This window comes from Talpa occidentalis, unplaced genomic scaffold, assembly GCF_014898055.3.
Source record: "Talpa occidentalis isolate TD23 unplaced genomic scaffold, MPIMG_talOcc4v2.1 talOcc4.12, whole genome shotgun sequence".
Classification (NCBI taxonomy): domain Eukaryota; kingdom Metazoa; phylum Chordata; class Mammalia; order Eulipotyphla; family Talpidae; genus Talpa; species Talpa occidentalis.
In genome coordinates, this window is record NW_023601212.1 from 82,209,779 (window position 1) to 82,237,505 (window position 27,727).

The 27,727-nt window shown below is 37.8% G+C and overlaps 1 protein-coding gene and 2 long non-coding RNA genes across 6 annotated transcripts in view; 2 read left to right on the forward strand and 1 right to left on the reverse strand.

Moving 5' to 3' along the window:
• Positions 1-27,023, reverse strand: LOC129145526 (uncharacterized). Of its 2 annotated transcripts, XR_008551227.1 has the most exons (4): positions 26,341-27,023; positions 8,791-8,895; positions 3,956-4,083; positions 1-57 (listed from the first exon to the last, which is right to left on the reverse strand). It is a non-coding gene; the product is annotated as an uncharacterized LOC129145526 (long non-coding RNA). The 2 variants fall into 2 exon arrangements; XR_008551226.1 differs by lacking the exon at positions 1-57 and having other exon boundaries at positions 3,926-4,083.
• The window catches only part of SDK1 (sidekick cell adhesion molecule 1), a 714,488-nt gene that overhangs the window by 267,096 nt on the left and 419,665 nt on the right, over positions 1-27,727 (forward strand). For all 3 annotated transcript variants that reach the window (XR_008551224.1, XM_054693671.1, XM_054693672.1), the window contains exon 4: positions 1,855-2,002. Coding sequence is in view for 2 of the 3 variants with exons in the window: in XM_054693671.1 (XP_054549646.1) it covers positions 1,855-2,002 (148 nt within the window). In the remaining variant the exon portion in view is untranslated. The remainder of the gene's footprint in view (positions 1-1,854; positions 2,003-27,727) is intronic.
• The window catches only part of LOC129145525 (uncharacterized), a 24,574-nt gene continuing 23,296 nt past the window's right edge, over positions 26,450-27,727 (forward strand). The window contains exon 1 of the long non-coding RNA XR_008551225.1: positions 26,450-27,397. This is a non-coding gene — a long non-coding RNA (uncharacterized LOC129145525). The remainder of the gene's footprint in view (positions 27,398-27,727) is intronic.

Here is a 27,727-nt window from a genome sequence, read left to right on the forward strand (position 1 = left end):
ATATCATCAGTTTATAATCATTTCTTGCCAATGCTGATTTGTTTAGAAATCCTTTAGCTGCAGAATAAAAAGTACATGGGTAATAAATAAATGTTCCAGATAGTATTAATTATTATTACAGTAAAGCAGGCAGACCATATTAAATAGTCTTCTCTTCACAGATTTTGGATTATAGAAGGACCAACTTCATATGGGCCAACTTCTCTCTCCTATTTCTCTTACATACTACACTAAAATTCAAGCTCCCTGCTTTTGGGTATCCTTCAGTTGTAAAAGCTTCGTTCTCCAAAATGGGTCTGCCCAGTAGAGAATTAATAAAAATAGGTCTGTCTGCTTTATTATTCTTTGAATTTACTACTAAAGTATCTCTTCATTTAAAAGAAAGCAAAAAGTATTATGAAAAATTTAATCACACATTACTATGTCCCAGTAGGTTTTAGAAAACTCTTAAAAGCTACTAAAGTGAGCTGTGTTAATCAGTGATGACAATATTTTCTCCTTTGTTATTTTCACTCCTTTAAGGTCTCTAGTTTTCAATGTTACTATATAAAATAAGATAATTTTAGTTATTCTATTCTACTATAATTACTCATGACTGAATTAGAAATCAGATGCTGATACTATATACATGTTTTTTATTAATTACTAAGAAGGCTTAAATTTTTCTGAATTGTGGTGGTTGAATCATTCCACTAAATCTGTCTGCAGAATAATTCAGAACTCAATTCAATTGAATAATTGAAAAGATAATTAATAAATTAAAAGTTCAGATCAATACCCAAATATATATTCGAATAAGTTAACAGGTTGGAATTTATTATAACATATTAAATTCTGTTTTAGAAAATTAAATTGTGTACTTTTCTTGCTAAATTATTTAAATCCTTGTTTCTGTCCTGTGTCTCTAGCTTTTAGATTGTCTTTTATCTCTCTTTTCTCCTTTGATAACAAATTTCACTTGATAAAATAACCATGAATATTTTCATTAATTTGTTTCATCTTTTACCTATAATATTAAATGCTGCTTGTAACAGAAATAATTTCTTTTGAATCAAAAAATCCTTTTATAATAGGGAATTTCTGTGGACTATTCCAACTTATATACATTCAGACAAAAATATTTAGGTCATATTTACTTTTATACATATCTATCTGTACATAACTATAATATGGACATTTTTCAAAATTTCAAATGTTACTATTTTTATAATTGATAACATATCCACATTCTAATGGCTGTGTCTTTCCCTGTGACCTTATTTTTAAAATATTGGTAACCAGAAGAACAAAGACTGGAGCAAAACTTTTCTGCCCCAAATTAAGTCAATAGTATGGAGTTTAGAAAGTCCTATGAAAACTAAATCATGGTCAGAAAATATTTCCTCCAAAATATCTGTTAAGGAAATAGTCACCCAGAAGTGAAGAGAAGACTAGACTAAGCAGAAAAGTGTCAGTTGCTTAAAAATTTGGGAACTTGAGGTTCAACTCGAGTTTCCTAAAAGCATTTTTTCTTTGAACACTGCTTCGTGTGACACTAGGATGCTTTTCAACATTTAATTTCAATATTAAGATCAGTTGCCAGCATTTCATTGTATTGTTGCAGGAACACAAAGACCATGAAGTTCTGCTGATTAATGCATTTTGAGGGTACTTGGGAGGCTCACAGCTTTGCCTCACGCTTCGCTTCTCCACTAAATATGCACTCATCAGCATTGCTGCTTGTGCTCTTTCGTCTTATTGCTTAATTATAGCAATGTTGGTGACTTTCCTATAAAATATCATTATTTTCATCTTTGACCTCCCTCTTCAAAAAGGAGGTTTCTGGAATGCTAAAAGTCTGATTTTTCTCTACAGATATGGGAAATTTCATAGCTACAGACCAGAGGAGAACAGTTTCTCAAGGCCATGCAGCTGTTCTCAACTTATTGCCTATCACCAGCTGCCCCAGACCTCAAGTGACTTGGTTCAGAGAAGGGCACAAGATTATTCCAAGCAACAGAATGTAAGTTGTCCTAAACTTTAAAATACAATTTATTAAACGTGTTGGCACCATTTACATATTAATTGTGCCAATTAAGCTTTGAAAAGAATAACTTTGTGTAGTATCCTACATAAATCCTTAATAAACAACTATTTTCAAACTAATTTGGAAATTTTTAAGCATTTTAATAGTCATAGAATATTATTCAGCATGCCGCGTGCCCTTACTTTTTGGTTTGTTTTCTCCATTCTGAATGCACATTTTGCAGTATCTTTGTCATCCCTGAGTTGTGTTTGGCTCAAAGTACTAAATTAATGAGTGCTGGTTTTCAGTTATAGAGCTGTGGGGTTTTTTTCCTATTTTATTGAGCCATGTTTGATACTACTTTCTCTGACGATAAAACAGTAATTACCACTTATTTCTCTTTATCCTTTTATCCTACCATGACAGTTTTATTTCCCTTCATCTAATTAGTGGCTCACCCATCTATTGCAGAATAGTTGCTTTGTGATTAGTTAAGCATTATTTCAAGGTGTTCTTGCCTATCCCACATTCAAGATATTTATTGAATGCCAAACAGATTTCTTCATTTGAAGTTTAAAGTAATTAAAAAGAACATTTGGCATATATTTAATAATTAGGCATTTTGCAATGTGGTTTAGAGATGATATGCCAGATATAAAGACATGAGTATTTCTGAAAAAATCATGAAGTGCAATAAGCTTAGCCTAAAAGTCAAATATTTATGCTCTCATATGATTGCAAATAGATAAAAATTAATCAGAGGAAAGAACTCTTGTTTTGTTTTGTCTTGTTTTTCCAAGAAGGCTATGTGTAAGGTCACTTGCTGAATAGGTTTCTAATGGGATTATGAAATAACCATGGGCATCTCTTGCTCCTCCTCAACCTGAGCATTCATAGGATCCTTCTCTAAGCCCAGTGTCACTGCTTTTTCCTGGCACTCCAGCTTGCTGGAACCTGGACTTTTCTGAAGCTCATTTCACAAATTTTGATTATTGGAAATGGAAAAAAGTATTAAAATACTTAAAACCCGTATTTTAAAATTCTAGAACAGTTATCAATTACATTAAAAATGGAATAACTGCTCTCCTTTCTTTATTTTCTTAAAATATGCTAAGGTATACATCTTTACATTGATTTTAGTAACTTATGCATCTTGAGTAATAGTGAAAACAAAGACTTGGGGTCAGTTTCTCATTCTCTTAGTAGACTGTTGCATGGGAAAAGGCAACCTATGATAGAATCCTGTTCAAATATTCTAGAAGGTTCTAATGTTTAGTGGAATGTGGCTGAGCAAAGTTTTGATGAATGCTGAAGAGTTGTTAGATGCAGTGGGTGGGTAAGATGGGGTGGGGGGAGCAGGAAAGCAGGTGGATTGAATTAAGCTTGCTCTCAAACACTAAAGCTTCTAATTAATGCCAATGGCAGCTCAATTTATGGTGGCAGGATTATTTTAAATGAGTACTGAATAACTATATATTGATTCATTTGTTAACTTATGGTCTTAAGCTATCTGCACTCATGAAGCAATATTTATTCAAGAACTATGAAAGGCTATAGAGTGAAATAACAATTCTTATTTTTATATTTTTTTACTTGCAAATTTGTGCTAAAGACTGTTTAATTCCTGGTGAGCTAATAATGTAAAGATGCTAGTAGGGCTTTAACTTAGTGTCACATCAAATAAATGGCCTACTTACAACCGTGAAGCTGTTGATAAATTTCCAATCTCAGTAGAATAATATGCCAGTATGCCTTGTTTTTTTTTTTTTTGAAAGAGATAAGATGGGGCTGATTATGGATATTTACACTTTTGCAAGGCCCTTTAGTTTCATATTTTCCACCTCATCATCACACCCCCATGTTTATTAAGTACCTGCTGTGCAAGAGATCATAAATCAGTAGGCACGTGGTTTGCTCCACAAATTTATACATCAAAGATACATTACTTACCACTTCTAAAAAAGTTCAGATTCAGATGGCAGATAGAAGGGCGTTTCTGCATTGACCTGGTCCGAATGGTTGGCAGACAAGAGTCAGATGACATTAGATCTCTTCTATACTTCCAAGAGGCATCGTATCTGACTCACAATGTTTCATACAAATTGAAACAGGTCAGACTTCTGCACCTCCTTTTTTTTTAATTTTAATTTTATTTTTATATTCCCCATACAATTGCAACCCCCTTATTTTTGACCCCAATCCCTCCTTTCCCCGCCCCCACCCCCCATAGAGTGTCTCTGGTTCATAGTTGTTTGTTGATATTGATTTTTACTTTCTTATAGTTATTCTTTTTCCTGGTCTCTTATTTAAGTTTTCTAGATTCCTGCTATGAGTGAGACCATCCAGTATTTTTCTTTTTCTTAACCAGATTATCTGAGGTCTGCTCCCAACACAGCACAAGAAAGGTACCTTTGTAATGGAGTAGAGGAACTTCATTTTGCCACCCTTCCCTTTATTTCATGACCTTTAAAATGTGACTTTTAGACTTATAATTTTTTTTTCATTTTCAAGGCAACAGTATGTCTAATGTCTCCCAACTTGGAAAATGAGTAGACTAAACTATTAATAATTTTAACAACAACTATTATTTATCGAGTACCTACTTTAAACATGCTTCTCTAGTCCTCCCAACTGCCTTCTGAGGCAGGTGTAATTAGCTGCCCTTAGAGCTCTCAGAACCTAAGTCAGACACGTTAAATGACCTGCCCAAGGGCACACGCTGATGAATGGCAGAACTGGAAACCAAAACTTGTCAGACTGATTCTTAAATCTTGTGCTCTTTTCTGCATCAGACTAGTTTATTTTCACTTTATTTTGCTGAACCTTCTTCGTGATTTTGATTTACTTTTTCTATACACTACTTTAGTACTTTTTCTCTTTTTTTTAGAAAACCAGCTTTCAATTTGAAATATTGTAGGCTAGCCCGGGTTTGCCATGAGCCATGGGCACACACAGACACACGCCTGCATCAGCGCTGAACATGCCTGCATATGCATTATTTATCCTTTTTGTATTGGGCCAAATGGCCCCTAACTTCATATATTTTTGACAAAGTGTAGGCAAATGTGACCTTCCAACTAAATTCAGAGTCCTGGTGGGAGAAGGAATGAAAATGATCTCTTAATAGGCATCATTAGGTGTCTTAGCAGAGGGTACACAACAACAGGAGACCTCGGGGGTGATTCTATCTGCAAAATCAGCACCTAATCACTGGCAGCCTCTTTATTCTCAAGGTGGATACTTGTTGAATGAGAAGTTAAATTGTGTAGGGAAAATAGCTGCAGGAATTCATCTTCATTCCCAGAAAAGTAACTGAAGCAACTGAAGCATGTGTCCTGGTGGTGGTGCTTGAGCCGCTTCCCATAGCAAAGTTTCCCAAATGGCAAAGTTCTTGCCTTTTTTTTTTTACCATTTTTTTTCACCAAGTACTTGCTGAGGGCATTGTCTGTGCGAGAAACTAGCCAGAGCATAGAGCAGCTAGCAAAAGAAAGTCCTTATCCTCAGGGAACCTACATCCAAGTGGAAAGAAACAGACACAAACCTGATGGATATGTCAGGTGGCCATAAATGGTGAGGAGAAAATAAAACAGGTTGATGGGATAGGGAATTCGGGGTGGGAAGTGGGGTTATTTGAGACATGGAATCAGAGGTAGGAGATGGTAACTCATTGTGATCTTGATTTGCATTTCTCCAATGAGTGATGGTAAATATTTTTTTTCATGTGCCTTGTGGCCATTTGAGTGTCTTCTTTGAGATGTATCTGTTTAACCCTTTCACCCACTTTCTGATTGGGTTATTTGTTTCGTTTTTATAGAAATTTATGAGTTCTTTGTATATCTTTGATATCAGTCCTTTGTCAGATATACTCTTGACTGACCCGTGTACCCTGTGAGTGGCACTTACCTCAATGCCCAGCTCTTTCAACATCATGCTTTCAAACTTTAACAGATGAGAGTCACATTTCCTTATACTTCAGTAGGTTCAGTTCCCTCAAATAGCTTCTAACCACTCCTAAATATTGACCATTTAAAGCATTTTTGTTTTATAATATAACCTTATCTGACCTGGTGCTATGTATGGCAGTTATATAGTACTGGAATGGCTGAATGAATGACTGAATGAACAAATGAATGAATGAAGAAATGTGAAAAGTCATGTGATATCGTAATCATATATCATGAAAACTTCCTTACCAAAATTGGGGGTAGGGGAGCACAACAAATCTCGAAAAAATGCAGCTGATGAAGGAGAAATATATTTTAGAAGGGCAAACAGTAATTTGAAAGTATTGACTATAGGTTATACTTCAAATTTTGAATAGGCAATTATGGGTTTTATTTAGCTGATAAGATGAAAAAAGACATGTTTTTTTTTTCTGATTTTCTGAATCCAAGTAGTTAGTTTGCAATCTTTGCATATCAAAGATGAATATAGCCTTGTCTTATAAATATAGTCTAGTTTGATAATAAAATTGTTCTATGTTATTTCAGTCTTGATATATTTCTTTGTTTTCTTTTATTTCTCAACATATGAAATGTGAATGTTGATGTCATGCAATATTTCTATTACCTCCAGGAGGTAATTTATGTCGGCAGTTATCAGATTAGGACGCAAAAACTTGTTCTGTACAATGCCATTCTTTTGCTTAATTGCAGGTTCTTGTGCTCAAATTGCATCCTGTAGACTACCTGACAGGAATGTGTAAGCACAAGTGTACTTGCATGTGTTTTTCTGGGAATGCAAAGTTTATAGATTAAATATTTCAAACCTCCAGTCAGCTTTGCCAGGAAAGGTCTGAATTGTGAAGTATGGGCAGTAAACAGCACCCCAGGTGACTTGGAAACAGTCTGACTCATAATTGTCCGTGCTTAAATACTCAAACATCCATTAAGTTATTACATCCTTTTCATTTCAATTGCTTCAAGAAAGATTTGTTTAAATTAGCACTTGTATTGGAAGTTGCAGTTTAATGCTTGAATGAAGTAGGTCTGGTTGTAAAAATATTTTTATGGTTAACTGGGCTTTCAAAATAACATGCTTTTAAACCTTTTATATTATATTTTATAGGCATTTTGTAAATGTTTATAGAATATGTCTGTATGTGTGAATTGAGCCATGTTTGTTGTAAGTGGAAGAGACTCAAAGATGCAGGATCTGGACATGCTTCCACCATTAACCCTGACGTTGGACAAATGTTTTACTCTCCTTGAACTCCATTTTTCTAACATCAGAAAAGAGGAAGACTTACCAGTCACCTACAAGTTCCCTTCTTGTGTTAACATTCAGTAATACTTATGAAGGGGAGCTCATGGCCATTTCTGCCTCTTCTTTCCTCTTTTTCTTCCTTATGTATTCAGTGGATATTTATTGAGCACTTATTTTGTTCCAGGCACTGTGCTAGCAGCTACGAACAGAAGTGAGGCATCAAAGGTCTTGCCATCAAGGAGTAGTGTACAAGGTACAAACAGGTTAATCATCAGATATGTTCTAAGGAGGCTGAACATCATGCTGAAAGTATAATGTGGGTATGAGAGGACTGAGCTGGAGAAGAAGGAGGGGGACCCCACTCTACTTGTGTGGTCAGGGATGACCTCCTGTTGCCACACATCCCCTGTGACTGGCGCATGTTCCAGTCTTCCAGCTTGTCTTCTAAACATTGTGCCTTCAAACGTTAACAATTGAGAGTTACGTTGCTATATCACATTGGTAGGTTCTGTTCCCTCAAGTAGTTTTTAACCTACCCTAGGTACTGACCATCTAAAACATCTTTGTTCTCTAGATATATGGGTGGTGGGTGTGATGTACTCACATACATCTGAGGCAGTGTGAGCCTAGTTCCCAAAATCATGCACAGCGTTGTAAACCAATGTTGCCTCAATTAAAAACAAACAAATACTAATTTAAAAAGACATCAGAACAGCAAAAATTATGTATGTATTTCATAACTGTAGTTGGCTATAGTGACATGCATAACAGACATACAGTACTGCATTGGCTGAGTGAGTGAATGAAGAAATGTGGAAAAAAAGTCATGTAATATTTCTAAACTTCCTCACCAAAAAGGAAAAGTTATAAGTATTACAAACCTAAAGAAAAAATGCTGTTGATGAAGGAGAAATATATTTTTGTAGATGACATGTTAAAATGCTATATTGAGTTAACTTTACATACCACCCTCAGTACAGATTTTTAAGAGTGCAGGTTGATAAATTTTAAGAGATGTGTAGTGGGTATAGTCACCACTCCTATCCAGTTCCCTCATGCTGGTATGACCCCTTCCCCTGCCCTCCTCCTGCCCAGTAATCTAATTAGCCTATTAGGTTAGACCAATTAGTTCTATTACCATAGCTATTACCATAGCTTAGTTTGCCTCTTCTAGAATTTTTTATTAATGTCATGAGAGTATGAAATCTTGTCTAACAACTTTTATTTGACATAAATTTATGAAATTTTCAAGGTAATATTTAGTGATAATAATTGCTAATATTTTTGAGTACCAGGAACTATTTGAAGTATTTTCTGGAGAATGATTCATTTGATCCTTTAGCAGCTCAGATGGAGTTGGTCCTGTTATTACCTATGCTTTTCTGATAGGGACTAAGGCAGAAGACAGGTCAAGCACTGGTTGATGTGGTGTGGTAACATACATCTGAAGAGGTGTAATCCTACACGTATGCTCCTGTCTTACCCATTCTCTAAACTCTGAAAGCCACTGATCTAATTTTAGCACTTAGGAATGGAATGGAATTATACAGTCTATAACCTTTAGGATTAGCTTTACTCACTCAGCATAATTCTCTGATTCACTCAGGCCATTGCATGTAGGGGCAATTACTTTCTTCTTATTGTGCCATATTCCATATGGCCATACCGGTTACATAACTATGCACCTGTTGAAAGACAAAATCTGCTATAAACATTCTTATACAGGTTATGGGTGAGCGTAAGTCTTTGTTTTTCTGGAATAAATGCTCAGGTGTGCAGTGACGGCCTGTAACTTAGTTGCATGTTTTTTTTTTTTTATTTTAAGAAAATGCCAAATGGTTTTTCAGAGTGCCTTTACCATTTTATAGTTCCACAAGCAGTGTATGAGTGATTCAGTTTCTCTGCTCCTTTATCAGCATTTGGCGTTATCACTATTTTTTTCTTCTAGCCATCCTGATAGGTGTGTGCTTATAAATATTGTGGGTTTTTTTTTTTATATTTTTCTTTCTTTTTTTTTTTTAGAATTATTTATTTATTTATTTATACAAGCACTGGGTACAGTCAGAAGCACGGGAGGGTGTGAGAATTCACCAGAGCCAGAGCGGGTTGCAGAGCAGGCAGAAGGACTGAAGCACACTGCTGAGGGGAGCAGCGGGCGGCAAGAGAGGTCTGCGCTATGTGGGACCCTCCTCCGGTGGCCGGGGAGCAGCCGGGGATCGAACCAGCGCTGCAGAGGCTGCGGGCAACTTCGCAACCCAGCGCTCAACCGCTGCGCCACCGGGGAAGGCCTAAATATTGTGTTTTTTAATTTGTATTTTCCAAATGGTTAATGATGTTGAACATCATTTAATGTACTGATTTTAAAAAGAACCAAGTAGGAAAAAAACCAAATTTTTTGAAGTGGAAAATACAATCATTTATTTCAAAAGTTAGTTGAATGGGTGAAAGAACAGACATGCAACTAAAATGAGAAATATTGTTCTGGTAGATCTGAGCAAAGTGCTCAGAATAAAGCCCAGAGATAAAAAGATGGAAAACACAGGAGACAGAACAAGGGCAATAGAGGATAGGATAACCAGCAGACATCTAAAAAGAGTTGCAAAGGAAAGAAGGGAGAGAGTATGGATAGATAATACTCAAAGATAATTGCTGTGTTATTTCCTAAAATGATGAATCTTCAGAGTCAAGAAGCAGAATAAGCTCCAAGTAGGATAAGTAAAAATAAGTCCAAATCTGGATATATTGTAGTGTAACTGTAGAACTTTAAAAGGAGAACTCTTAGGAGCAACCATACATGTAATTCAGTTTGCCTCAAAGGAACAGCAATTAGATGACAGTGGGCAGCAACAATAGAGAAGATAGTAATACAGAAGATAATAGAATAGTAGCTTCAAAGCTAAAGGATATAATTGTCAATGTGGAATTCCATATTCAGCCAAATTAATATCTGAAAGTGAGGAGAAACGAAGATATTTTCAGATGAGACAAGAATTTACATTTCTTAGAACTTTAGACCCACTAAGAATGAACCTGAGGGAAAAAGATACTGAATCAAGAAGGACACAGAATATTGGTCTTCATTTCATTATTTTCTTTAGGAAATGTTTGCAACTGTAATAATTCTTTGGAAATTTTTATTGAGAATGACTGATTAAACAGGATGGGTACCTGGGGTTAAGGGTTTGGTTTTTGCTTAAGGTGGGAAAACTTTATATGCTAATATTACAAGCTAATGTTTATATGCTAATGGAAATTCTCCACTACCTGAGGAGAATGTTAAACTCCAAGTGAGTGTGAGTTTACCTAGAGGAGTGAAGTCTTGGAGATGATGAGAAGCTGGTGACTTGTACACCCACATAACTAGCATGAGAACAAAGGCCCAGCTTGATGGTGGGCCACAGGCTTCATAAATAATGTGGTAGTATTTCAAGGGACAGCCTTTGATAGAAGCAAGGGCAGCTTTTGCTGTGACAGAATAAAAGTAACAACTTGGGTTTGGAAGCATATTATTCAGCAGATATGCTTGTGAAAAATGGAGGGATTTCTTGTGGATTTTTATTTTCTCTGTGAATATTGGGATGAGGTTTTCCATTTAAAATGAAGTGTGGCAAAAGGAGAAAAGTGAAGTCATTAAATAATCATCCAGAGAGTAAGAGCAAATTAAGCAGCAGGTCTATGATGCCATTTGAGTGCAAGTGCACGGTTGCAGTGTGTGGTGATGGATTTCTGCAGCAGAGTTGAGAGGTTCTGGTGTAATTGCCCAGGAGGTTAAAGTTTAGCCTGACGGTCAAATGGATGAGAAACAAGGATGTCAAGCGTGTTTGCCAGACAGAGATAACTCTAGGTCGTTTCTGAGTTGGATAGGGAGAAGTGATAGAATTCAAGATGCCATGTTAGGAGACACAGAAAATTGAAATAGAATTATTTAGTGGGGATGAGAGAAAGTATTCGTATTAGGGCCCAGACCCCTCTCTTCTTCACCTTGGCTGCTCCCTCCATCACTAGACCTGATCTTAAGTGATCAGGTGATTCAGGCTAGAAAGATGACCAAATTTCTGTGGGGTGAACTTAAGATAATGGGATTTTGAAGTTTCCAGATAATGGAGCAGCAGATAAATTTCTCACAGTACCCCAGATGAACTGTACCCCAACATGTAGCTTTCTGCAGCTACTCTAAAGTCATCCTGTGGGTCAAGCACAGCTATAAAACTGTGGCCAGCTTGGTCCTGCTGCCCTTCTCATCTGCCTTCCTTCCTGCTGATCAGGAAAGTATCACATAGAAGCTGTTGCAGGGGCTCTATTTCCCAGGACAGCTGGACCAAGATGTTGGGTATTTTGAGATCTAGAATTCAGAATGGAACTTTTAGAGGAGTTGGTGGGATTTAGGGAAGACCATGAGAGTCAATGAAGAGGAAAATGTCTGTGGTATAGGAAAGAGGGTTGAACCACAAGGCCACAGAGTTAGACTTAAGAGTGTCCATGGGCTTGGATGTTAAACCACCTGGGATGATGAGTTGGGGAGTCAAGTAAGATGGGGACCAAAGAGATTCCTTCTCTAGTAAGAAGGGAGAGCCATCAGCACCTACAAGGGGATACATGGACACTAAATGGTAGTAAAGCTTGATTGCATGGGTTTCAAAAGTGCTGGGATTTGGAAGGAGAAAGAGGAGAAATAGTTTGATGGTTGCCTGCAGATGGTTTCAGTGGTGCTTGCTTTGAGTAGACTAGGCAAAGGTCACCTAGAATTATTCTTTTATTTATTTTTTTAAAGATTTATTTATTATACAAGCACTGGGGTATAGGCCAGCGGTGCGGAAGGGTGAGAGAATTCATCAGAGACAGAGCAGGGAACAGAAAAGGCAGAAGGACAGAAGTACACTGCTGAGGGGAGCAGCGGGCAAGACAGGTGAGGTCTGCCTCGCCATGTGGTTATCTCCCTGGCCGGCCGGGAATCGAACCGGTGCTGCAGAGGCTGTGGACAGCCTCACAGCGCTGCGCTCAACCTGCTATGCCACCAGGGAGGCCCTAGAATTATTCTTTTGGGCATTTGATGTTGGGTCCCAACGTCTAGTGGTTTGGAATCCCACTGCTATAGACTAAATATTTCACCACTCCCCCGCCTCTATATAGTGAAACCTAATGCCCAAGGTGGAGCCTTTGGGAAGTGCTTAGATCATGAAGGAAGCTTAGGACAAGAGGGTAGAAGTTTTCACAATGGGATTAGTACCCTTATAAAAGAGACCCCAGACAACCCTCTCACCTTTTTCCTATCATGTGAGGACATAGTGCGAAGATGTCCTTGTGTGAACCAGGGAGAGGAACCTGCTCAGACACTGAATCTGCCAGCACCTTGATCTTGGACTTCCCAGCCTTTATAATTGTTCAAAATAATTGCTTGTTGGTAAGTGGCCTATTTTATGGTATTTTGTTATAGTAGCCTGAACAAACTAAGACACCCAGACCAGAGTTACTTATCTTAGGGAGGTCAGAAACTTGGGCTTTGTGTATGAGGCAGAGAGAATGATCTCTTCCTCCTGGAGTTGTTCTAAGATATAACAAGACATGAATGACAAATAATTTACCAACTCTCAGTGAGGAAGTGGAGACAGTTCATTCTTTATGGCAACCCCTCATGCTCCCCCAAAAAGTATATCGTGATGGTAACATTAAAAATATTCTGTATAGATGAGGCTGTGTGTGTCTGTACATGTCGATGTTTTATAAGACTTAGAGACAGCTGGGGGCAGGGAGAAGGGATAGAGAATATACTGGAGCCCAGGGATACCTTAGCTCCTAAAAGATGCCCTCAAGCTTTTCCAAGTGCTGATCTAAAGCCTAGAAAGGTCCTGTTGTTGTTCCAACCATATCCAGGAGCAGTCCCATTATCTGAGCTGATATTACCCTGGGACAAATTATTGTCCATAAAAGTAGGGAAGAAAAAGCATGAAGGTATTACATTGCTCCATTGTGTCTGCGTCACTTAATGACAGGAATATTTTCTGAGAGAAGCACTGTTAGGCAGTTTCATCAGTGTGTGAGTCAAAGAGCATAATTACAGGGCCTCAGTGGTATAGTCTACTACACACCTAGGCTCTGGGACCACCATCATATATGTGGCCTGCCACTGACTGAGCTGTCATGTAGTACATGACTATACAGAATGCTGACAGAGGCTCCACCTTGCTGTGCTTTGTACCAGAACCTCACTGCATAGTGAAAAGAGGACTAAGGTTGTTGTAAGAATTACATATTTTCTTTTAGAAAGTTGGGCAGTATTGGATGGAGGGTTACCTATATATTTTTAGATTGAGTTATCAACTGTAGCTAGCAGTAGCTTGATGTTGAAGTTTGAGGTCTGCATCATGCAATGAAGGTCACTGAAGTGTCTTCACTTTGGGAATGTTTGTTAGTGGTACAGGCAGCTGACCTGGAGCCTACTGCTTTGGCATAAAATTTTATCACAGCTGGAAGCCATTAGACTGAATAGCCCAAGGGTGGGGATCTCTGAATGATTCAGTTCCATTTGAGTTGGCAATGTAGTGTTTAACGTTAATGACAAGAATTTAATATTCTATGTATCAATTTTTCATTTGAAAATAAAATACCACTTCAATTTACATGAACAGATCTAGTGACAATAATGCATTTCTTTATAAATATTAGCCTATTATACATCTTAAGTCAGTTGCACATAATTGCATTTCACCAACTCTACATAATACTTTAATTAAAACTACGATAATTAAAATACAGTTTTAATGAACAATAAATTCTGAAGTTGCCAAGCCTGGAATGTGTTAGTTGAATCATACCTTGCTCTTTTCTTAGCTTTAACATCTGTATCCACATTATGTTTTGAAATAGCAACCGTAATGAACAGGAAGTTATTTTTAAAATGTACATAATAGTATGTACTACTAAATAATGTGTTTCTTTATGACTATCATATATCTGGCAACCCCCTTCTGTACTAACATTAATGCCTTGAAGCAAGGAAAAAGTTTTCTGGTTTTATTGAGATATAACTTAGATGTAATTTTATATTAATTTTAGGTATACAATATAATGATTTGATTTATGTATATATTGTGAAATGTTTACCACAGTAAGTTTAGTTAACATCCAACACGTTGCATCATTACACGTTTTTTTCTTGTGTTGAGAATTTTCAAGATCTACTCTCAGCAACTTTCAGATCTACAACACATTGTTAACTATAGTCACCATCCCCAGAACTCATTTATCTTATAACTGGAAACATGTACCTTTGGACCACTCCAGTCCATTTCCCCATACTTCCCCCACCCCTGCCTCTGGTGACCTCCATTCTACTGTTTCTATGAGTTTCCTTTTTTAGACTCTACGTGTAAGTGAGGTTCTACAACATTTGTCTTTCTCTATATGACTTATTTCACGTAGCATTACGCCTCCAAGGTCCATCCATTTTGTTGCAAATGACAAATTTAAGTGTTTCTAATGGCTGAGTAACATTCTATTATATACATTTTATATCATTAATACACATGGATTCATGTACTACCTAATGACTTTTTTTCATTAACTATGGACTGCATGTATGATGGTGGTCCCTTTAGATAGTCTACCTGTGTAGTTGACTGTACCATCTAGGTTTGTGTAATAATACCCTATAACTTTTGCACAACAGTGGAATCATCTAAGGATGCTTTTCTCAGAATTTATCCCCATCATCATTAAGTGAAACATGACTGTAGAGTGTGTATAACTCTACAAGTGTGCTTGTGTGTATAACTTTCTTAATCCATTCATCTGTTGATGGACACTTGACATTTTAGGTTGTTTTCAAGTCTTGGCAATTTTAAGTAATATTGTCATGAACATGAGCCTTCAGATACTTCTTTGAAATAGTGAATCCTTGTCCTTTAGATATATATCCAGAAGTGGAATTGCTGCATCATATGATAATTTTATTTTTAATTTTTTGAGGAACTTCCATATTGTTTTTCAAAGTGGCTGCACCAATTTGCATTTCCACCATTTGTGCACAAGGGATTCCCTTTTCTTTGTAACACTTATGTCTTGTCTTTTTTTAATAAGCGTTCTAATAGGTGAGGTAATAGCTCATTGTATAATTTATTTGTGTTCCCTGATGATTAGTGATGTTAAGCACCTTTTCATGTATCTCTTGACCATCTGTATGTCCTCCTTGACAAATGTCTATTTGGGTCCTTTGCCCATTTTAATTGGACAGTTGCTTTGTCTTTGAAGACCCAGAAACTTAGCAGCATTTGGCCATACAAGTAGTTAATACTTACTGGATGAATGGGTAACAATTTCTTGAATGAGTAAATGAATAATAGTACTTGGTTTATTCTGGGGAGGTGATGTAGAGCAATGTGTGCTGGACTGAGACTCAGAAAACTAGGGTCTCAATCTCAGCTCTGTCACTTAGTTAACTGTGTGACCTTAGACAAATCATTTATTCCCAACAAAGGTGATGACCTGATATATCTCAAATGAAGTGAAAGAGCAGCTTGCTAATGAGTTCTTGGAATTATTAGGAGACATATTTATTTGGTGGATAAAATTACCGATATGAAAACTCTTTCTAATGTATAAAGTAAATGTAGTGTATTGCTATTATAATCATCCCCATTTCTGCTCATTACTCTCTAATTTTAGACATAAACATTCATTAATATTTGAATAAACTATTTACTAACTCACTTGGAAGTATAAAGTATAGATTTTTAAGGTAGTTTTGGCAATGAATTTTCAGTCAGTGGTACCACCTGTGATACAGAAAACAAAAAAGATATGCCACTCTAACCTCCTCATCTGCATCCCTGCGCCCCTGTTATAATGTCCTTGGAAAATTCAGGCCAGGCTTAATTTTGACTGGATAATTAAAGAGCCATTGCGCCTATGCATCTAATGTATAGTTCATTACGCAGTCAAATATAAGTGACTTTTATTAGCTTCTTTTTCAGACTATCAGTATCAGTATCAGTATTGCTCTCCCCCAAATACAGGTCATTTACTCATTCACTCATCTGTTCACTTAACAAGAACCTAATTGCACTGGCATCATCCATGAAAGTTACTCCTGAAGCACGAAATTCCCTTATGAGGAAATACACTTTGGATTCTGGCCAAGGGAATACTGCTGGAGTTAATAAGTCAAGGAGATGTAACACTATTTCATTTGTAATCCATGTATAGGGCAAGGTCCTTAAGGGCAGCTCTGGTGACTCTCCAGGGTGCATATTGCTTGCATATCCATGGAGACCCAATGATCAGAGTGAAAGTCAATTTATACATGAATTCTAAGGAGATATATATATACTCACACACACATATATATGGATATATACATATATATATATATATATATATATATATATATATATATACACACACACACACACACACATATGACAATATGTCTTTAAGCAGAAATTTTGGACACAAAAGTTAAATTTCTCCACACAGAGGAGGGGGAGAAGGAAGTCAGGGACGCACTTAAAAGTCAAAGACAGTCACAGAAGTGTACCATTCCAGGACTGGGGACACAAGGGGAGAGCTGAAGGCAATGGGAGCATGGGGAAGGTAAAATCTGTCAGGTGAGAGGTGGCCCTTTAAATTTATCACACTGTGTCCTCTTGGTGTCCTCCATGTAGGAGGAGAGTGGCATTCTTGGGTGCAGTGCACCTTGCAGAGGTCTTGAGATTGTGTTTTAAAAAGTGGTCCAGTTCCAACCACTATGGAGAGCTGTGTGGAGATTTCTGGACCTACTGAACATAGAGCTTCCATATGATCCAGCAATTCCACTCCTAGGTATTTACCCAAAGGACACAGAAACATCAATTCCAAAGAACACCTGCACCCCTATGTTTATAGCAGCACCTTTACAATAGCTAAGCTTTGGAAACAGCCCAAATGCCCAAAAATAGATGACTGGATCAAGAAGATGTGGTACATATATACCATGGAATATTACTCAGCATTCAAAAAAGATAAACACATGCAATTTGCAGCAACATGGATGGCGCTGGAAGGGATCATGCTCAGCGAAATAAGCCAAAAAGAAAAAGAAAAATACCGGATGGTCTCACTCATAGCAGGAATCTAGAAAACTTAAATAAGGGATCAGGAAAATGAATAACTATAAGAAAGTGAAAATCAAAATCAACAAAAAACTATGAACCAGAGACACTTTTTGGGGGGTGGGGGCCGGGAGGGGAGGGATTGGGGTCAGAATGGGGCATGTGCAGTTGTATGGGGGAATATAAAAATAAAATTTATTATTTAATAAAAAAAAAAGACACCAGTCACCAGATTAGGGGCCACTCTCAAAAAAAAAAAAAAAAGTGGTCCAGTAATACAAACTGTAGAATGAAAGGTCCTACATAAATGTAAAGTGTTAGGGGAGCAGAGTAGGTTTGGAAAGCATACTTAATTTACCTTAGAATAGCTGACTGAGAGCCAGCTGTACTTTTCAGTCCTTTTCTGAGTGAGTGCAAGGCTCACTTAATGTTTGTGGACTCAGTTTTACAACATGTACAGTGGGGTAAACTGATCCTGTGAATATCTGATGTGAAAACATTCTGTTGATTAGTTGAGGAAGGGAAGGAACTGGCTATCCTTAAGAGGAAGAAGCTTCTGGGCGCAGCTAAGTAATGGAGGTCATTGTAGATACTGTCATTGCAAATGTTGTGGAAGCCTTGTAGTTCTCTTTTCTTTCTGCAAAAATGCTTTAAAACTTCATGGCATTCCATAAAGAAAGCAGAAGAAATCTTATCACACAGATTTTGTAGATGACTGCATGGAGGAAGACAGTGGCTACATGATTTAAGATCAAATATTAGTAACTGAACCAAGGATGGAGTTCACTACTGAATGATACCTTTCTGGTTATTATTGTGGGTGCATATGACAAAGTTGATCTAGGTTTGCCCATAAGGGTTGTGATATGACAAAATGGACCCTGTGCTGGGCATGGGGCACCCTCTGCTCTGGCCCATGATGCCTTGAGCTGGGTGTCCCAGGACAAGTTTCCAGCTTCTATAAACTTCTGTTTTTTCATCTAGGAAATACATCTTACAGGATTTTATTTTCTGTGGGTGATAATCAAATACCATGACAGATATTAGAGCCTTTTGTGAATTACAGAATTTCTCTCTCTAGAATGTGGAATCATTTCTTCACAAGGGCTCATTATTTTTGCTGTTATCAGATGTGACCAAACCTACTTAGATCTAATTTATGGATTATTTGCATCCAGATGATAGTCCCTATTGTCAGAGTCATCATTCATCCATCTAGTCTGTCAATCAGTCAGCACTGTGCTAGGCTCTGAGACTAGATCAATGGAATAGTCTAGTGAATGGATTGTAGCCATCTCATCACAGATCATCTTTTGGAGTCTTTTTTTTTTTTAAATTACACCTTTATTGAGATGGAATTTACGTATCATAAATTCTTTTTAGAGAATATACCTTCTTAAACTATATAATTCAGTGGTCTTTAATATAATCATAGAGCTGTACAACCATCACCACTATCTAATAGAATATTTTCATCACTCCAAAGAAAACTCCATGCCTGTTAGCAGTCACTCCACATTCCTCCCTCCTCTCGACCCTGGGCAACAACTAATCTATTTTCTGTCTCTATGGATTTGTCTATTCTGGACATTTCATATAAAAGGAATTATATATACGCTGGCCTATTGACACCCTATCTGGTCTTTATTCATTTGACCTTTTTCTTTTGTTCCTTTTGCATTTCACTAATCATCATTAAATATTTCATTGGATCTTTTCTTGGTCCTTTTCCTGGGGTAATGAAAAGACGTTCCTTTACTCTTAATAAATATTTGCGAGATTCTTCCTTTGTGTTATACACTTTGGCAGGTACTGGGTCCTGTTCTCACAGAATGTTCAGTTGGGTAATAATGAACAGAGGAAAAATGGACAAATGAACAAACCCATAAATATAAAGGTGATGAAAGAAGCTGTTCCCAAGAACATGAAAGAGAAAGAGCCAGGAGAAATGGGTTGGATGTCTTGGGTATAGTGTTGGGAAAGAGTCTGCTGTGGTTGAGACCTGAAAGGAAGCCAAAATGGCAGTGGTGCTAAGGGACAGTGACTGAGAGGAGTCAGTAGGGCCGGGATCATGCAACTATGGAAAAAGATTTGGGTTTTATTCTAAGTACCACAGAAGTATATGTGGGATTTTAAATTAAGAGGGTGCCATGTTCAGATTAGCTTTAAAAAAATGTGGATTCTGGGTCTCCCTGGTGGCGCAGCAGTTGAGCGCTGGGTTGTGAAGCTGCCCGCAGCCTCTGCAGTGCCAGTTCGATCCCTGGCTGCTCCCCGTCTACCGGAAGAGGGTCCCACATGGCGTACAGACCTCTCCTGCTGCCCGCTGCTCCCCTCAGCAGTGTACTCCGGTCCTTCTGCCTGCTCTGCTCCCCGCTCTGGCTCTGGTGAATTCTCTCACCCTCCCGTGCTTCTGACTGTACCCAGTGCTTGTATGTATAAATAAATAAATAAATCTTTAAAAAAAAATGTGGCTTCTTTGTGAAGAACAGGTCCTAAGGGACAAAGGTGGAAACCGAATCCATGGGAAACACTGTAAACATCCTGGCAAAAGTTGCTGATAGCTTAGATGAGAAAGGGCAAAGGAAATAGAGAAAAAGTAGACAAATAAAAGCTATAGGATGAAATAGAATTAATAATAATTTTATGAGTAAAGAGCAAAACAAGGATAAAAAGTGTAGAACAGGACTTAGAGATGGACTGGGAATATAGCAGCATCAGGCTTTTTGTCTCTGACTTGAGCAGTTGGGTATGTATTTACTGAAATAATGACAGCTGGATAAGAATGGCTTTGGGACATCTTAAGTTTGAGATCTGAGTGAATCATCAACTACTCATTTGGATATGCACAAGTTTGGGGCTCAAAGGGAAGATGTGGACCTGGCAACCAGTGATCCTGGGCTAGAATCATCAGTCTAAGGTAATATTTAAAGCCATAAGAATGATGACTTATAGGTAGAGAGATTTTTGACAGTAAAAAAAAAAAAAGAGACGAGCTAACTTTGAGGTCCTCCAATATTTAGAAAAGGGTCGAGAAATAAGATACCCCAAAAAGGTAAAGACAGCTAGAAAGGGAGGAGACAAGCAGGAGTGTTGATGTCATGGAGTTCACAACAAGAGCTTTTTACCTGGTTCTAGTCCAGAAGTCGTCTGAGTCAACAGGAGCTGAAATGCCTCCACAACAGAAAATGAAGAAGAGATCAGCAAAACTTAGGAGGAGAACGGGAAACATGAGGAACAAAAGGGAGACATACAGAGAAAGAAAGGGGAAAGTCTGTCCTGTTACAGTTTTTATCACCTTGGGAGTAAAACCTGCTCTTAATGGACTCAGCTCTGCAGCTTGCTTGGAAAGGCTGGTTTCCTTCTCTGCCAGAGCTATCAATTAGATAGCTCTTCTTGAAAAAATGTGTGGTAGACAGATTAGAAAGTTTGGGATCAAGCAACCATAACAGCACTAGTTCATGCTTCACCCAGGATGATTTTTCTTCATGTTTTAGTGCTTGGTCTTTATCATCACTGACAGAATTGCACTTATTACCTTGGATGGTTATAATGGGGAGGAATCCTCAAAATTTATTTATCTTTGAGAGCATGAATCTTTCCTTCTTTAGTCTACATTTGCCCATTCATTATTAGATGAAGTAATGTATTATATCTAAGAGATGAATTGTGTCCTGTGGTTATATGTACAATATATATACTTTATTTTTATAGTCAGATCCTATAGTTTAATGCATGAAGTGATTTTGTGAATTACCTATGCTGAATAATTTAGAGTATTTAGCATTTCCTATATGAAGTCTACACATGTCCATGGTCATTTTAACACATCCCTGCCATTCAGTAATATCGTTGGGAAGCTCTTATTGCCTACTGTAAAGATCTAGATGACCATTTATGTATGCTCTGCTGAGCTAAGTACTCTATATGAATCCTGTGTCACGCCAAGTACTTGGAACAACTAATTTACTATCAATACTCTTTTTAACTTTTTATTATTTTAAAACTGGATATACACACAGAAGGCATAATCTGACTTGAAGCTGTTGTGTGTGGGTTAGTATTTTGAATAAAATTTTAGTTAAATTTAAAAATTTTGTCTGTGGAAATAAATGAGAAACAGTATTCATGTTAATTAAAGTTGGAGAGGAAGTAGGAACTGGCAACCTGCCGTTGGCTTATCTCTGGTCTTTAGTTGTGAGTGGAATGTCTAGCTGTTCAGTGCCTGCCTTTCATCTAACACACTCTATATGAATTTAAATAAATTGTGAATGCCCTGGATAAAATTTAATCATTTCTTTGATCTAATGATAAAATAAGGGCTTGTGTCAATCACAGAATTTTTGAAAATATCTAATGATAATATATTAAAAATACAGTTTCTAAATAGTTAGTGGAAAATGCCCTTGTCTTAGCATTTGTTATTATCTTACTGCTCCTATTATGTTTAGGAAGAATAATGACTATAACTTGCAAAAAAAACAATGTAAAATAGTGGCCAAGAATATGAGCTCTGATCAACCAGATTGCCTTATTTCAAACCCTAGTCCTGACATTTAGTAGTGGTGTGACCTTGGGCATCTTGCTCAGCCCCTCTGTACTTAGTGTTGTCTTCCATAAAATCCTTCAGACTTGCAAGGATTACCTGTGTGAGCACCTGAAAATTTAAAGAACTCAGACAAGTATCCGGATCATAGTCAGAACATCATGACTGTTCTTATTATAAGTGGTTTTTATTACTCTCATTATTGTTATTACTTATTTGAGTGTTTCAAATAGAGGAAATGGCAATGGTTGTATTATTCTCTGCGAGTTAGTTCCCTTAAAATAAATCTTGTAAAGCAAAATTGCATTTTGTATTCTGATTACTTTCATGCTATCTGGAGGCATGAAAATTATTTCTTTAATCCTTTATGTGAACAGAAGTCCAAGCTCTCAGTAGCAATAGGTAAGGTGGAATTAATGAAGCAGTAGCGAAATAGATCCTTTGGTGAGTTGTAACTAAATCATACAGGTTTTAAGATATGACCAGAACACATCATAGTGCTCCCCAAAAGGGCATCCTCTGATTACAGGAAATCGGAAGCACTACAATAATCCATAAGGTGAAACTTGAAGCCAGAGGCACATTTTCTCCCTTGCTCTCTGATTTGCCTTAGTCCTAAAAGAAACAAACCCATCACTTCTGATAACTCTCTGTGATTGCTTTTGCCAATTTCAAAAAACAAGGGAAGGTAGGAACTAGACTGTCTTTCTTGAGACCCCGAAAAAAAGAAAGGTGTTAACAAGAGTTGCTATTGGGGATTACAAGTTCCAGACTCCAGCTGAGGGAAGTGGTACAATTATTGAGCACAACAAAAGTAAATGTTTAGGTCTTTGTATCCTCCAATGTGCATCAGGGGTATAGAGAGAAATAGATGCGTGCACACACATATCTATACGTAGGTGCATATGTAAACGCATGTGTGTGCACACATACGTTTATATACATGTGTATATATCCAGATATGTGCTTATGTGTGTAAACATAATAAATGTATATATTATGTGTCTTGGATAACTAGTATACATATTTAATTTCATTTTGAACTTAGAAGGAATGCTTAGGTTACTTTAAATTATTTATTTTTTAAAGATTTATTTATTTATGCAAGAACTGGAGTATAGGCCACATGTGAGGGAGGGTGAGACAGAGCAGAGAACAGAACAGGCAGACTGAGGAAATACACTGCTTAGGGGAGCAGCGGGCAAGACAGGAAAGGTCTGCTTCGCCATGTGGGATTCTCCCTAGCGGCCGGGATCGAACCTGTGCTGCCAAGGCTGTGGAGAGCTTGGCAGTGTGGTGCTCAACCGCCTGCGCCACCACGGAGGCCCACTTTAAATTACTTTAATGTTAATTAATATGCTAAATAAAGTTGAGTCAAGTGACTCCATACTTTTAGATCTATCTACAGTGGTACCAGGCTTTGATTCCTCCATGTTTGAAGTGAGCAAAATTGTGATAATAACTTTGAGTAAGGTTTGTGATAATGAAACATCCTAGGTCAGAGAAATAAAAACCCATATTTCACTCTTCAAATGGGGTGACTTTGGAGGGATTATGTAAAAATGGAACTTTATTCCATACAGACTTTCATTTTTCCTCTTGAGTTTCTAACTAAGTGAAACAGAAGGAAATTGAATTTATGCTTGTGACACATCTGATTCAGGGTTGATTCCATGACTTTGTTTGCGTTCTGTGAAGTTGTCCTCTTAGAGGTTTAAGGTAGATTTGAGGGATTTGCACAACACAGCACTGGATAAGTTGAAAAAACAAAGATAGCATTTGGGGGCCTCCCCCATGGCGCAGCGGTTGAGCGCTGGGTTGCGAAGCTGCCTGCAGCAGCGCTGGTTCGATCCCCGGCTGCTCCCCGGCCACTGGAGGAGGGTCCCACATGGCGTGCAGACCTCTCCTGCTGCCCGCTGCTCCCCTCAGCAGTGTACTTCGGTCCTTCTGCCTGCTCTGCTCCCCGCTCTGGCTCTGGTGAATTCTCTCACCCTCCCGCGCTTCTGACTGCACCCAGTGCTTGTATAAATAAATAAATCTTTTGAAAAAAAAAAAAAAGATAGTATTTGGATCATGGTACAGCAGGAACGTGTGTGTGACTTGTTGGTTAACCAACTAATTTCTGGGACTTCCGGATAGTATCATTATAAATCCCCTAAGTCCTCAGGCGAACCAAGATGCCCTACTCATTGTTTATGTGTACTGGAGGGTGTAAAATTTGCCATATTATAATTATTTATCTTCCCTCCTAGTCTCAAAGTTTCTGTATTACAAGGAAGACTGGAAAGTAAAAAAAAAAAAAATCTAATATTAGCTAACTATCCTGTAAATGCTAGGTAAGGCAGAAATATTTCATGAACAGACTTTAATTTTCAAAGCATTTTTTTCTTAGTAAAACATCATTGTCACTATAAGGAGAACTTGATATGCTGCCATAGTATGCCAGACATTGTGATTTTGAGAAAAAATTAGCCACTAGGTATTCCCTAACCACAGCATCTCATTTTAGTCTCACAGAATGACTAGTCTCACCTTTTTACTCTCTTCTAGTCCCCTTTGTTTTCTATATAAACAGAGCTCAGGGCTGTGGAAACAACCTGTTGAAATGAGCTCAGTGAGCATTTCTCATTTTGCCACAGGAGACATTTTTCTTTCCTCTTGGTAGAAAGCTTGCTATAAACACACATGCCTTCAAGGAAGTATAAAAAATGAGGCCAGTCAGAGGTTGCCAACTGGCTGCATCACTGGGACACTCTTAGTCACAGCCATTGTTGTAATCATAAAGGTCCTATAGTCCAGGTAAGTCCAGCTGAATTGCAATTGTGTTGTGAAAAATATACTAAGAAAATCTAATGTGTACTCTGTCCTCACATGCACATGTTATTCTGGTCATCTTACAGCCTACCTATGCTGTTGTTCTTACACATTTGAAAAATAGAAATAGAACAGTGTTTTTAATATGCTTTTAGTAACTCTTTCTAGGGATTTTTTTTTTTTTTTGGCTTGTTGAGGTAGATGAAACCTGTATGAATTCTAACAATTTGGTAAATAAACACTGCCTCTAAGAAATAGCAAATGTTACTTTCATATCTTCATATTGGAAAAATAACAGTGATTTTAAAGCATAGTCTTTAATTTCCAGGAAGAAATTTCTGGAAATTAAAGAAATTTCTTCCTGGAAATTAAAGACTTTTAATTTTTTGTCATATCATATCTGCTCATATCAATAGACTCATTAAGATCTTCATAACTTTGAGTGGGTATTTTTGACAAACTTGAAGATCCTTGAGTTTATTTGAAAGTAGAGAAATAAATTAATGATGTAAGTCTCCAAGAAACTAGCAAGCACCATCTCTCTGACTTTTGTTGCTTTTCTCAAGTCTGTGGAAATTTATGGATGGGTCTGATGTCATCTGTGAAGGAGCATCCACTTGTGAATTCTTTTGCATTTCCACACACACCTGCATGCATGGAAACTCACTCTAACTTCATTCCCATTTGAGAAGACTTCTAGCAAGTTCTTTAAGCTTTCTTTAATAAAGGGGATAACTCATGTGAATTTATACATTAGTTAAAATTATGAATAATTCTGCTTTTATTTCTGTTCCATACCCTACTTAAATCAAGATAGGTTGAAATTTTTTGAGGCAGGTACTGAAATTTGTTCACTTCTGCATCTCCTGCATGTAATACAGTGTTCTACACATTGATACTTAAGAAATTTTATTAGTTAAATGAATAAATGAAGCTTGTCTTGTGCCTGATATCCTTCGAGTCTTCCTTCCTTCCTTCCTTGCTTTCTTCCCTCACTACCTCCTTCTCATAAGGGGAGAAAAGGATATAATGCTACAGCAAAAGGCAGCAAGAAGTAGTATTTAGAAGTTATTTGTGATTGTGACCTGTAGTCTGTGGAGAGGTGGGCCTTTTCCTGTGACATTGAAACTGTGGCATTCTGTTTAGTGCCCCCTTGCCTGAGTCCAGAGAGGAAAGTGTTAACTGGTTATTCACATTTGAAATACTGTGTATTGTTTGTGTTGACTTTCTCCTTCTCTTAACAGATTTCGATTGGGTGTTAGTGATAAAGGCCGTTTCTCAGTCAGTCTCATTAATGAAGAGACAGAAATACTTAGGATACTTTTTAAAATTTTTTTTTAAAGATTTATTTATTTATACACACAAGAACTGGGGGATAGGCCAGAGGTGTCGGGAGTGAGAGGATTTACCAGAGACAGAGTGAAAACAGAATAGGCCTACTGAAATGCACTGCTGAGGGGAGCAGTGGGCGAGACAGGAAAGGTCCGCTGTGCCATGTGGGTACTTTCTATGTGATTCTTCCATTATGTCCTTGAAATCCCAATGACTCCTGAAATTCTCTTTCTCCACTGACATGACCTTTGTTTGGGGGCGGTTCAGTATATTATTCTACTTAGATTCTTATAAAGATGCTGAATTGATCTCCAGGACCCACTTTGCCCCGATCTACCCTGCAATCCAGCCTTTACCTTGTAGGTTGTAGGGATCTCTTTGGACGATGGTTTCACATTGTCTTCAGTTGGTCTGAGTTGTGGTCCTGGCCTGGCTGCTGCCTGCCTCTGGCTTTCTGTCTCTTTCTGACCTTAATAAGACAGCCATCTGCATAGTGTGCTGCAGCTGCTCCAGACTCTTGTCTTAGACTCTCTTTTGTCATTGCCCATGCTGCTCCCCTACCTGGAATGCCAGGAATTTCAGATTTCAACTTCTGTATTACTTTCTCTGAATATATTTCTCAAGCCACTTATCTCACCCTCATTGCCCATGGAGGCCATTTCAGAGTGATTTCTGTATGGTCATGAAATGGGGCAAACCCAAGAGATTTAGGGTGACCTATTTGGTGGTTCCTCACCCACATACTTATAGCTTCAGGGCATGACTCTAAAGCAGCCACATGGGGAGAAAAAAAAAACAACAACAGGATTTATACAGGGAGTAAGGAAAGAGGGGAGCAGGGAGAGGGAGGAAGGGAGGAGAAGAGAGAGAGAGAACAAGCAAACTGCCAGTATGTGACCAGATGCAGTCCATCCTACTCCAGATAGTGTCTGCTGAGCAGAGACTAAGGTCCAAGTTGAAACCACACCTGGAAACTGGCAACTTCTCCACAGACACCCCTCCTTACAAGTGGTTTAGCTGCTGAAGTTCCAACCTTTCAACTGCCCAAATGTCATTTTAACTGCCAACCCTGCAGCAGTTTAACTGCCAAAGCCCTAGTGGTTTAGTGGTCAAAGCCCCAGCTCTGCCCCAATTTCCCATCAGCCCCTGCCCAGGGAATAGAGTCTGGAAAGCTCTAGCTTTGACCATCTAATTGTCTGATAAGCACCACACACTGGCTTGGAGTTTGCTTTTCTCTGTTCCTTTTTCTGTCTGATGTCTCCTCTACACACCTCTCTTGTTAGTCTCATCAGCCATAAATTATAGTGCCTGTTTGTTGGTTTCTCTCTGCACTGTGAGCTCCTTGAGGATAGACACCATGCATTAGTCACCTGTGGATCCATCCCCAGACTCTGAAATAGTGCCTGGTGCAGAGTAGGTAATCAGTATTTGTTGGAATGAATTGGTTGATTTACGACTAATACTGATTTTCTTTTCATACTTATCTGTCTGTTAAAGCACTTTTGTGCACATAAAAAAAATCAAGGAGAAGGAGAGAGCATACTTAAGGATGTCAGTGGGAAAGTAAGCTGATGGAAATAAGAATAAATGCCTCACATTTATTCTTATCTGTAGCTGCTATGAGTCACAGGCGTTGTTGACCAGCACAATCACATCACACTCTTTTTGAACTTCAAATTGAAGTTGGATTGTAATTTACTTTTTTCTTTTTAAGGACTTGTATTTTGTTAGTTTGGCTACTCT